The following is a 12,730-nucleotide window of genomic DNA, read 5'->3' as shown; positions in this document are numbered from 1 at the left end:
TTTTTTTTTTTTCTGCTGCAAAGTTTCAAAATGGCCACAGCTGGCATCAGGCAACTCAGCAGCCAAGTCTGGTGTCCCTGAAGTTATCAGCCCAGGACCTTCTTTCTGAAATGGAGAATGCTACAGGGAGTTTTGGAGGAGAAGAATGCCAAGTGTATAATCTATATGGAGTCAGAGAGTAATTAGCTTTGTGAAGGACAAGTCCAGCTACAAGTGTCTGTTAGTTCAGTTCAGTTCAGTCTCTCAGTTGTATCTGACTCTGCAACCCCATGGACTGCAGCACACCAGGCCTCTCTGTCCATCACCAACTCCCAGGGTTTACTCAAATGCATGTCCATTGAGTTGGTGATGCCATCCAACCATCTCATCCTCTGTCGTCCCCTTGTCCTCCTGCTTTCAATCTTTCCCAGCATCAGGGTCTTTTCCAATGAGTCAGTTCTTCACATCAGGTGGCCAAAGTATTGGCATTTCAGCTTCAGCATCAGTCCTGCCAATGACTATTCAGGACTGGTTTCCTTTAGGATGGACTGGTTGGATCTCATTGCAGTCCAAGGGACTCTCAGGAGTCTTCTCCAACACCACAGTTCAAAAGCATCAATTTTTCAGTGCTCAGCTTTCTTTATAGTCCAACTCTCACATCCATACATGACTACTGGAAAAACCATAGCTTTGACTAGACAGACCTTTGTTGGCAAAGTAAGGTCTCTGCTTTTTAATATGCTGTCTAGGTTGGTCATAACTTTTCTTGCAAGGAGTAAGTGTCTTTTAATTTCATGGCTGCAGTCACCATCTGCAGTGATTTTGGAGCCCCCTAAAGTAAAGTCTATCAGTTTCCATTGTTTCCCCATCTGTTTGTCATGAAGTGATGGGACCAGATGCCATGATCTTAGTTTTCTGAATGTTGAGTTTTAAGCCAACTTTTTCATTCTCCTCTTTCACTTTCATCATGAGGCTCTTTAGTTCTTCTTCACTTTCTGCCATAAGTGTAGTGTCATCTGCATCTGAGGTTACTGATATTTCTCCCAGCAATCTTGATTTCAGCTTGTGCTTCATCCAGTCCAGCGTTTCTCATGATGTACTCTGCATTTAAGTTAAATAAACAGGGTGACAATATACAGCCTTGACATACTCCTTTCCCTATTTGGAGCCAGTCTGTTGTTCCATGTCCAATTCTAACTATTGCTTCCTGATCTGCGTACAGGTTTCTCGAGAGTCTGTTAGTAGTAACGGCTAAAGAATAACCAAAACGATTGTAGGCCTGTTTGGCTGGTATGTGCCAAAGGCTGTTCACTTGTTTCTGTTTTGCTGCAACACTCCTGCTCTGGGTTAATGCCCTGTTCAAGTGCCTTTGAATGTTTCCTTCCTAACTTACCCAAATAATACCTGCACTTCAAGGCCAACTTAAATATTCACTCTTAGGAAGCATTCAAAGACCAGCTTTGTTCTCCCTTTTCTATATTGCAACTCTCAGGAAGTGTAACATACAACCTAGTGCTTATGTTCCATCTGTGAACTTGGAGAAAACAAGGACTGTTTCTTACTTAAGGCTCAGCAGATACAGATTATAGAAGTGAGCCTGGCATATAGTAAATGTTCAGTATTTGTGGAATGAATGAATCAATGTATATAGTTGAAAAGTGAAAGTGAAGTCACTCAGTTGTGTTTGACTCTTCGTGACACCATGGACTAGAGCCTATCAGGTTCCTCTGTCCATGGGATATTTCAGGCAAGAATACTGGAGTGAGTTGCCATTTCCTTCCCCAGGATATCTTCCCGACCCAGGGATTGAACCTGGGTCTCCCTCATTGTAGGCTGACGCTTTATCATTTGAGCCATTAAGGAAGTCCAAACTGTATATAGTTAATGTCCTTCTAATTATGGATGAAATTGGTTGATACTATGAATTTTTTAATGCTGTGTATACTTGGGATCCCTAGTAAGTTGTGATACTGCTTAAAAGCATTGAGGCTAAGCGTATGGGTTGTGAACAGAAATCAATCTTATTCCTTTAGAGTACATACACTTAATATGTATTTTTTATAAGGGGAAATTTGTTGTAAGCCTGTGATAGGCAGATCAGCGAAAAAAATCATCATTTGCAAAGTGATTGTACAGAGGATGTGCTTAGAAGGGATTTAGTTAATAACATTCAAAAGTAAAATTTTGAAAACTGATGGAATGAATCAAGAGATCCCAACCTATATTCACCTAACAAAATTTCATATATTCAGACTTTGCAATTTAATTAATGGCAAATATCCCCCAGAATTATATGGAGCTGCGTGTCATTAGGGAGAAGGCAATGGCACCCCACTCCAGTACTCTTGCCTGGGAAATCCCATGGATGGAGGAGCCTGGTAGGCTACAGTCCATGGGGTCGCTGAGAGTCGGACACGACTGAGTGACTTCACTTTCACTTTTCACTTTCATGCATTGGAGAAGGAAATGGCAACCCACTCCAGTGTTCTTGCCTGGAGAATCCCAGGGACGGAGGAGCCTGGTGGGCTACTGTCTATGGGGTCGCACAGAGTTGGACACAACTGACGTGACTTAGCAGCAGCAGCAGGAGCATGTCATTAGAGTCTAACATATGAAACATCTCATGGTCTGTGTGCAATGCCTTTTAAAGGTTTTAATTTTTCTTTTTCTTTTTTTTTCTAGGTTTGGCCAGATCTGCCCAACGTGAATGTGGATGGGTCCCTTGATCACGAAACTCAGGTTAAGGTACAGTAACACATGGATTTTTGTCTACATGGTTCTAAACATCTGGAAACTTATGAGTTTTACCTTGTTGTTTGGTTAAGTAGCTCTGAGTTGAGTATACTTGTCAACAGGTAATTTTCTGGAAGCAAAATTTTCCCCAAATGGAAAACCCAACAGGTAGCTAAACTGGAATTGTATAGAAGGGAATCATGTATGAAAATACCTTTACATGTGCACCTTCAACGGGTTGTATTTTGTTTGAACTTAGTGTTGCTTGAAAAATAATGAAGGAAAGTCTGGAATCTTTCCACTGGCAAGGTTATGAACAGATTGGGTTTTAACGAATCGTCTACATATAGAAGAAAGTGCTGGCCGGTTGAAAGGAGCAATGGCCTTGACTCAGCACTTGATGCCGCATCAGTCTTGGGCTTCCAGCATCCCATCCACACTGCAGCTCACACTTCCCTGCATGGCTGATCTCCTTGATTTGACCAATGGGGAAAAAGCACTGTGCTCTGAAGTTTGACTCTTTAGACACTGACGGTTAATTTTCCTGTTTGTATGATGACATGCCTAATCGTAAAGCGAATCCCATGTTTAAAATGGGACTTAAAGACTATTTAACCTACTAGGAAAAGAGAGAATGGAGTCACCTTCCCTGGTGTGTGTGTGTCCACAGTAAACTCGGTGCAGCTGCAGCCACTGATATGAGATTAGGGGGAACACCGAGTGAGCAAAGCCTTGCACAAATACCTGCTTGTCTCCCCTTCCCGGTCCTCGTGGACCCCCCTTCCCAGACAGGCTGAGACCCCCCATAAGAGCACGTGTCATCCTTACAGTTGTACAAAGCCCACGTTGCCTTTCCTGACTTCTTGCGGAAGAGCACTGCTGCCTGGTGGAAGAGGGAAATAGAAGAGCTCTACAGAAACCCTCGAGAGCCAGAGAAGAGCTTGAAGTTTGATGGACTGTGGATTGTAAGTCATCTTTCATGCCTTTCTTTGAAAATATTAGCAGTCAAAACACAGGGAGATAACTCAGAACCTACTAAAGCAGCAAGCTAGGGCTGGAGGAGTGGAGGAGAGGGATGCTGCTACAGAGCTGAGGTGCTGGGACCACCAGGAAGAGCAGAGAGAATTGTACGTCTGCCCAGGGACATCCTGCCTGGTGGAAGTTGGAGTCCCTGAAGGCAATGAGCCACCGCTCAAGTTGCTGCCTGAAAAAGAAAGAGGGACACATACCTGACTTCTCTTAGCTCCCACCCTCTAACCTCTTGCCAGTGCTTTCCATTGGCCAGACCTACACAGAGGCCAGTGCTAAAGGAGCCCAAGAGCCCATCATGTGATACAGGGCAGGGCCAGGGGTGGGCAAGGCATGGATCAGAGGCAACAGATATTCATCACAGGGCTGGGAAAACTCTGGCTTCAAAGGTCCATTCCAATGCTTGCTATGCTTGTTGGTTGGGCTTAAGAGCAGGGCTTCCTGAGATGTCTCTGGGACACACATTCAAAGGCTCCTCTATTGGTATTTTTCTAGGAGTGGGAAGCATATCAGTGCCCCAGTTTCCTCCTCCACTGTGCATATTCCAGGTCATCTCTGGAGCTGGAGGTGACCTGGAGCAGAGCTTCTCCAGTCTGAGCCAGGCTGAAAGAAGTTTGCCATTGACCCAGAGACAAACCTCTCAGCCCACTGGTGGCCCTGGGGCTTCCCTGGCCACCACCAGGATAGGCAGACCCAGAGCAGGTGCACAAAAGGACACAGATTAACCTAAACTGTGAAGAGATGGGGGGAGCCCTGAGGAACACAGATCCCAACAGCTGTGTGGTATTTGTTCCACTGCGAGAAAGGTGTAGCTGAATAACTCCAGTAGCCAAGAGTCCTCCCAAACAGCTTGCCTTTGCATTTTAGTGTGTCCTACTTAAGATCACCAGGGGCTTCCCTGGTGGCTCAGACAGTAAAAGTGTCTGCCTGCAATGTGGAGACCTGGGTTCGATCCCTGGGTCAGGAAGATCCCCTGGAGAAGGAAATGGCAACCCACTCCAGTACTCTTGCCTGGAAAATCCCATGGATGGAGGAGCCTGGTGGGCTACAGTCCATGGGGTCACAAAGAGTCGGACACGACTTCATTTTCACTTTCACTTAAGATCACCTAATATACAATATTTTAAGTTTTCCATTGGTAATGTAGGCTGTGAATATTCACCTCTGGAACTGCTATTTCTTGCATTTAAGTAATAGATCCCTACAAGTATTATTTGATTTCTAGATTTGTTTCTGAGTTAACTTTTTAGGACGGTATCTACTGTAGAAAGTTAGAGCTTTCTCCTGGTTTTAGGTCTATGCTGATGTCAGAATCAATAATCTAAACTATTGATAATGAGGAGATTATGATAACCATTAGCCATGGATAAAAAGTGAGTCATCCACACATAGAAAAGATGGGCTTGTGTGGGGAGATGAATCAAAAGGAGATTTACTTAGGTCATGATTCCAGCCCAATTTCAGTATTTTGTCACTATAAGGCAATCCTCACAAGTCTAAAAATGCCAAGTAAACAAGAGGTTTAACACTCTTCTTAAACAAAAATGATTTCTTAGAATCCTTTTGGGTTGGGATTACACAGAGTCAGTGATGCAACTAGCTGTCGTAAATTTGACCTCGTCTCCGTGAGGTCAGTGTCATCTGTAGGAAGGTCCATGCTGCCTCTGACCCACAGAATTTTTTTTTTTTTTTTGCTATCTCATTGCAGAACATGAATGAACCATCGAACTTTGTAAATGGATCTGTCAGGGGCTGCAGTGATGAAATTCTTAATAATCCACCCTATGTGCCATGTATGTAAAATGATGTCTTCACCAAATTACTTCTCTGCTCAAAAGCCTTGCAAATTTTCCTGTTATTGTCAAAGTAAAGCCTAATTTTGGCAAGAAAACACTTTTAAATCTGACATAAAATCCCAAATAGAATAACTTTGAATAAGTGCAAATAAACAACTAATCAAGCATAGCAATAATAGCATGATGTGGTATGAAAAAAACCAAGCAATGATGTGCATCTGATTATAGTGATGAATATGAACTGGTAACTGAAACTCCAAATCACCCCCTGCACACCACACACACCATACATACATACCACACATTACACTGCACACACACCACACATGCACACATACAGACATGTCACACACCACGCACATCACACACACTGCAACATACTACACATACACCGCAAAGACACACATATACACATACCACACACACACACACACACACCCGACATACACACTTCCCTCTTTTGATTAGATGATGGAAATCTAGTTCTGTCACTCCTTCTGCCCGTGTTCACAGAACCTACATGAAAGATATTCCTTGTTTGTCCCGTGGTAAAACCAGAAACAGAATATCAATGGACCTTGGGTTTAAAGGTGTCTTAGGAGTTGAACACCTTACAGGTTGAACTCTTTGCTTACCTTGAACTCGTACCTTACTTGAACTCTTGCCTAGGGGAGGAAGTGACTCACTTTATTGGGACATGAGCACTGTCCCAGTAATTCGTGGACTCCACATTTCCTGAATTGTGGATCACTGCTAGGCTTCCTATGGCTCACTAGCTCCTTCCTTCCTTCCTCTCTCCCTCCCTCCCTTCTTTTCTCCTTTCTTCCTTTCTGCCTTTTTCTCCTTCTTTCCTTAATTTAGTATCTGTGTATCAGATAAGTGATGACAAATCAGAAAGCTTTAGCCGTATTAGTGCAGTGATGAAATAGGATCTGTTCCCTTGAGAACATTACCATCTAGTGGAAGAGACGATCATAACCACAGAGGGGTTTATTGTGTCCTAACTGGGCTATGGCAGCCCCCTGTAGCTATTGGAGTCGGAGCGAACAGAAGAGTGCCCTTCCTGGCTCCATACCCTGTCCTTACCTTTCATTAATTAAGCAGCCACAGGACCCTGATAACAAAAAATTCTTAAAACTGGAGCTGTTATTGGTAACAAGGTTGTTGGCTGAAGTCGAGAAATATGAAGATGATGGGCATTTCTGGTGAATGTGCAAATCAGGTTTTGTAAGAATTAACTCTGCATTTCCTCCCAGACTTGGAGTCCCGGGACCGGGGCCTGAGCAGCAGGACCCTGTGCATGGAGAGCCAGCAGGTGCTGCCCGATGGCTCACCGGTGCGCCACTACGATGTGCACAGCCTTTATGGCTGGGCCCAGACCAGACCCACGTACGAGTGAGTGTGCTTCTGTCATTGGCCAGCAAGACAATTTTCATTTCTTCCCATGGCTGTAAATGTCTAGAGTTCTGACACAGTCAGAGACAAAGTTCTTTGCATCTCGGGCATCCACCCTTATTCTATGTGTATGTGCTAAGTCACCTCAGTCATGTCCGACTCTGCAACCCTATGGACTGTAGCCTGCCAGGCTCCTCTGTCCATGGGGATTCTCCAGGCAGGAAGACTGGAGTGGTTGCCATGTCCCCCTCCCCGGGATCTTCATAGAACCTGCATCTTCTATGACTCCTGCATTGCAGGAGGATTCTTTACCACTGAGCCACTGGGGATACCCCTGCCTTATTTCTTGCCTTCATTACCTCTCACTGGGGTGTGTGTGTGTGTGTGTGTGTGCCCATGCATGCCCACACATCCCTGTCCACTTTTGGACTCGTGTGAAATATTGGCAGTAACCTAAATGGATTCGTTTCCCCTATAGCTAGCTTCTTTTCCTGGCATCACTTACTGAATACTTTATCTCTGCCTATTGATGTGATGCTTTCTTTAGCAAATATTTGGATTACATCACACATCAGCATCTATCAATAGATTTTCTCTTTTGTTCCACTGATTTTTCTCTCATACCTTGTTTTCATTTTTGGGCTAAAGCATTTTACAGAAGACTGACCTTCCATTGATAAATATTTAAACATCTTTTATGTGTATTTGTCCCTCTATGCAAAGTTTTTCTTGCGTTTTGAGGATTAGCCTAGTAGACAGCATATTACCAAAGGGAGCTGTAGTTGTATATACTTTTATTTGGGTGCCAGATCTACCTCTTTGCTCTTTAAATGACTGACAAATTATCTCTCTTCTTTGAGTCTCAGTTTCCTGACAGTAAAAGGAGGCCAGGGTTGTGAGACTGCACACGTGAACATGACCGGTACAATACCTGGGGTAGAGTAATTGTTCTATGAATACCTTACACCCCAGCCCTCCTCATACCTAGAAATAGACAGCTAATTAATTTTTTTAAAGAAAAGAAATCCACATATTGTTAATCAACTATATTCCAAAATAAGATAACATTTTTTAATTAAAAAATTTTTTTAAAAGAAAAAGGAATCCATATTTTAGTTGACGCTCTATCTGCAGTTGTTCTGCTGGGAAGTTGATTGGGACTCAGCATTACTTAAATAGCAGATGCTTTCTGGTTCAAAATGGAGCAGCACTCTGCTGCCTTACACTCCAGGCTGCAGCTACTCTTTATGCTAAAGTTCCTCAACTGTCCAGCCTCAAATTCACCCTCAGCTCACCCCCTTGTCCCTCTCTGAGCAGAGCTGTGCAGGAGGTGACGGGACAGCGAGGGATCGTCATCACTCGCTCCACTTTCCCTTCTTCTGGCCGCTGGGGAGGACACTGGCTGGGCGACAACAGGGCCGCATGGGACCAGCTGAAGAAGTCAATCATTGGTGTGTGGGCTCTCATCCTGGGGCCTCTCCAGGTGGGGAGGGGACTGGAGTGCTCTTCAGTGGGGTTGGTCATGTCTAATCATCGTCCATGCAGTCAGTGAAAGCCACGGGAGCTGAGTGCTCTCTGTGTGTGTGAGTTTTAATGCACACCCGTCTTTTGACGTTTTCACCACGAGGGGCTCAGAGCTTCCAAATGTGGAACAGAAGAGACAGGTCAAACCTACCCTTCCCACGGTCTGCTCTCCTGTGTCCAATGCAGCTGTATCTTCTCCCTACAGGCATGATGGAATTCAGTCTCTTTGGAATCTCTTATGTAAGTCCTACTGAGGCTATGATGAATCCCCTAGTTCAGATTTCAGTGTGTCTGAAACCCACAAAGTCCCACCTAAAATATGCTCTGATTTTGCATCTTCTCAGACAGGAGCAGACATCTGTGGATTCTTTGGAGATGCTGAGTATGAGATGTGTGTTCGCTGGATGCAGCTGGGGGCATTTTATCCATTTTCCAGGAACCACAACACATTCGGGACCAGGGTGAGGGAAGCGGGTTACGGTGTGGGTGTTTCGTGTCCTCACATCACAACTTCCTCTTATAATTTTATTTGTGTATTTGTTTATTTTTGGCTGTACTGGGCCCTCATTGCCGTGTGGACTTTTCCTCTAGTTGCGGCGAGGAGGGCCTAGTCTCTAGTTGCCGTGTGCAGGCTTCTCATTGCGGTGGCTTCTGTTGTTGTGGAGCACGGGCTCTAGGGCTTGTGGGCATTAGTGGGTGCAGCAGCTTGGCCTGTGAAGTCTTGGCTCCCGGGCTCTAGAGCACGGGCTCAATAGCTGTGGTGCACCGGCACAGATGCTCTGCAGCATATGGGATCTTCCCAGATCAGGGATTGAATTGTGTCTCCCAAACTGGCATGTAGATTCTTTACCACTGAACCATCAGGGAAACCCCACCACTTCTTAATGCTCAAGAACATCGTACTTATTTGTATGATGAAAAATTATAAAATCACCAGCAACTCCATTGCTTGGAAAATCCACAGAGTTCAAAAGCCCAGAGTACCAACCATTTTTCAAGAATATACTTGTTCCCATCTCTTGGGTTATTAATGCCTATGAGGAGAAATGTTTATGGCTCCCTATGGAACCGAAATAAAAAGAGGCTCCCTTTGCTTTTAGAAATGATGGGTTTGTATTTTACTTAAATCTCACTGAGTTATGTCAGTGCTGCATGGAGACCCATTTCTCTCTACACATGTGCAGGGCCAAGGCTAGACCCCATCCTGAAGGGTTCATGAAAAAAAAAAAGGAAGCAAGAAACTCCAGTTTATAAAGATGGCAGATGGAGGGAAAGAGGAAGCTAGAAGTTAGAGGAAAAAGGATGTGTAACCTACATATGGGATATGTGCCTGTGAGTGCATGCTTAGTCACTAAATCTGACTCTTTATGAGCCCATAGACTGTAGCCTGCCAGGCTTCTCTGTCCATGGGATTTCCCAGGCAAGAATACTGGAGTAAGTTGCCATTTCCTTCTCCAGGGGTTACTCCCAGATTAGCGATCAAACTCATGTCTCCTGTATTGGCAGGGGGATTCTTCACCACTGAGCCACCAGGAAAGCCCATATGTGTGTGCTGGTCCTTTTCTCATACTGCTAGGAAGGAGGAGGTAACCTTCCACCTGCTCCTTTACCCTTTTAGAGACAAGATCCTGTGGCCTGGGACTCAGACTTTGAGATGTTCTCAAGAAAAGTTCTCCAGACCAGATATACTCTGCTGCCCTACCTCTATACTCTGATGCATAAGGCTCACGCTGAGGGCAGCACTGTGGTCCGACCCCTTCTCCATGAGTGAGTAGAGCTGGCTTCCCCAAGTGACAAGTCTGGGATGTCTTGGGAATAACCCTCTGCAACCGTCATAACAAAACAGGCGTACTTTTCACATTTTTTCCTAAGGTTTACAGAGGAACGTACAACATGGGATATAGACCATCAGTTCATGCTGGGCCCTGCCGTCTTAATTAGCCCCGTGCTGGAAAATGTAAGTTTTCCACTGTGGCTCAGATACCCTCCAATCATATCATCTAAAGAACAGGAAGGGCGTTTTATGATCTTTCTGGGTTTTTTTGGCTGTGCTAGGTCATTGTTGTTATGTGGGCTTTTCTCTAGTTGTGAGCGGCGCCCACTCTCCAGCTGTGCTGTGAGGGTTTCTCATTGTGCTGGCCTCTCTTGTGGAGCACGGGCTTTAGGACACGTGGGCTTAGTAGCTGGGCTCCAGAGCACGGGCTCAGTAGCTGTGGCGCACAGACTGAGTTCCTCTGTGCTTAGTGGCAAGTGGGATCTTCCCTGACCAGGCATTGAACCGGTGTCTCCTGCATTGTCAGATGGATTGGATTCCTTATCCCTGAGCCACAGGGGTAGCCCTACAGGTTGTCTTATCCAGCTCACTGTTTTCAGGCAAATGCATTTCTAGAACGTCTAAGGGAGATCTTGATTGTTTTTCAAGATCTCCATTAATGGAAACTTTACCCCCACGAAGGATTCTCATTTTGGTGTCTTGTCATGTTGCATCCTTGCAAAATCTACCTTTTCATAAATGTTATGTTTCTTTGTGTTTAAAGAAGAATTTCCTAGGATCTTTCTCAATAAAACCTTTCCAACTCTTAAAGTCATTAATCAAGTTCCCTTTTTAATCTTATTTCTACAGAGATAATTTTAAAAATTAAAAGTAAATTATTGGCATATTCGTAACGACATGTTGATTTTGTGTTTCAGAATACTTTTCAGGTCCAGGCTTACTTTCCCAGAGCCCGTTGGTATGACTATAGCACGGTAAGAACTAATGTTATTTCTGGACCTGGGTTAGTCCCTGCAGGCAGAGAGAGGGGCCTGGAACTTTCTCCTGACTTCCAAGCACATATTTTCTAAGGCAGTAAGTTTCAGTCTTTCAGCCATGCAAAGTTTGCTTAAATAAAAGTATCCATAAAACCATAAATAGTAGAAAATCTGATGCCTATGTTACACTGACTCCTCCCCAACCACCTACCTTTTCTGGACAATACAGAGAAAAAGGCTAGATTTTTAGAGGTTTTAGCAAAGCTGAAAACCAGAGATTTCCTGCTTCGATTTGCAGTATTTTGCTGATTTTCTTGGAAAGGAAGGATTTGTGATAAAGCAGGCACTGATTTCATCTATTTTTCTGGTCATCATTCCTTGCCTATTTTCTCCCTTCTAGGGATCTGGCAATGAATCAACAGGTGAGTGGAAAGTCCTGGAGGCTCCCCTGGACCATATCAACCTTCATATCAGAGGAGGCTACATCCTGCCTTGGCAAGAACCTGCGATGAACACTTACTCCAGGTAAGGGAGAGGTGGTGTTTGTTGGCCTCACTTTCCCATAATGAGGCAGCCTTTTAGGAAGTGGCCCACCTCAACGGAGGATAAACTAAATATGAACAGTTTCATTAATCTGATTCTGAGAGTACCTTCCAAGAGGGATCTGGGGGAGAATGAGTTCATGAAGTCAGTCTTGGGGAGAACTTTTATCTGTTACAGAAACTACAGAGCTTCTGTGTCAAAGGTTTAAGGTATGTTTTCCCGAGGGTAGCATCATGTACCTTTCTCCACAGTATTTAAAAATTCGGGAATAGGAGTGAGCTCTTTGATTTGTGATGTCTACCCAGAGTTTTAGTACTTACCCTGAGGTCTACTTTGGTGAACTCAAGAGAAATTATACACACACACACACACACACATACACACTACACAAAATAGAACATGTTATGTCAAGGGAGACGTACATAACAAGAGTAGTAACCACTCAGAGAGGGAAGTTAGCTTTCACTCTTGTGCTATAAAAATCATGGTTTCAGCTCTGGGCTGAGTCTTGAATAATAGAATTTGAATGTATGAAAACAAGAGAAAGGGATATACTGGGAGGATTAAAGAACTAAAGGTGAAAAATGAGCTTAATTTGGAGGACAGTAAACCATTCATGCTGAGTTTAACTGGAGCACTGATAAAGAAGATAAAGTAAATAAAAATCAAGCTGGTTAGTATCAGGCCATGGAAAGTTGTGAATGCAGGAGAAGTGCACTGCATTGTTTTCTACAGCAATCTGGAAGCTACTAAATGATTGTTTTTCTGTGGGGGGAGAAGCTTCTTATATTACTTATAATATGTATGTAAGTAACATGTATGTATTTGATTTTTGGAGATTAAAGTTGTATTGAATGTTTCATTAAAATATAAACATTTTATTCTGTTAGCTTTTAAATATATTTTATTTGATCTCATCTGTTTTTAGAATTTTAGGTGTATTTTTAATGCATTTACTTTTTTTCTGGATGACTATAAAT

General features: G+C 43.7%; 1 protein-coding gene across 1 annotated transcript in view; it reads left to right on the top strand.

Moving 5' to 3' along the window:
• The window catches only part of LOC147373655 (putative maltase-glucoamylase 2), a 73,371-nt gene extending 62,649 nt beyond the window's left edge, over positions 1-10,722 (top strand). The window contains exons 33-41 of the mRNA XM_086398056.1: positions 2,662-2,724; positions 3,543-3,677; positions 5,450-5,534; positions 6,794-6,932; positions 8,250-8,383; positions 8,662-8,696; positions 8,801-8,917; positions 10,075-10,223; positions 10,329-10,722. Coding sequence (XP_086254182.1) covers positions 2,662-2,724; positions 3,543-3,677; positions 5,450-5,534; positions 6,794-6,932; positions 8,250-8,383; positions 8,662-8,696; positions 8,801-8,917; positions 10,075-10,223; positions 10,329-10,722 — 1,251 coding nt within the window. The remainder of the gene's footprint in view (positions 1-2,661; positions 2,725-3,542; positions 3,678-5,449; positions 5,535-6,793; positions 6,933-8,249; positions 8,384-8,661; positions 8,697-8,800; positions 8,918-10,074; positions 10,224-10,328) is intronic.
• Positions 10,723-12,730: the final 2,008 nt, after the last annotated feature.

The sequence above is a fragment of the Bos grunniens genome, chromosome 4 (assembly GCF_055505025.1).
Source record: "Bos grunniens cultivar Pamir isolate PY7600 chromosome 4, Bosgru_T2T1.0, whole genome shotgun sequence".
Classification (NCBI taxonomy): domain Eukaryota; kingdom Metazoa; phylum Chordata; class Mammalia; order Artiodactyla; family Bovidae; genus Bos; species Bos grunniens.
The sequence above is the reverse complement of the archived record's forward strand: the minus strand, read 5'-3'. Positions and strand labels throughout refer to the sequence as shown.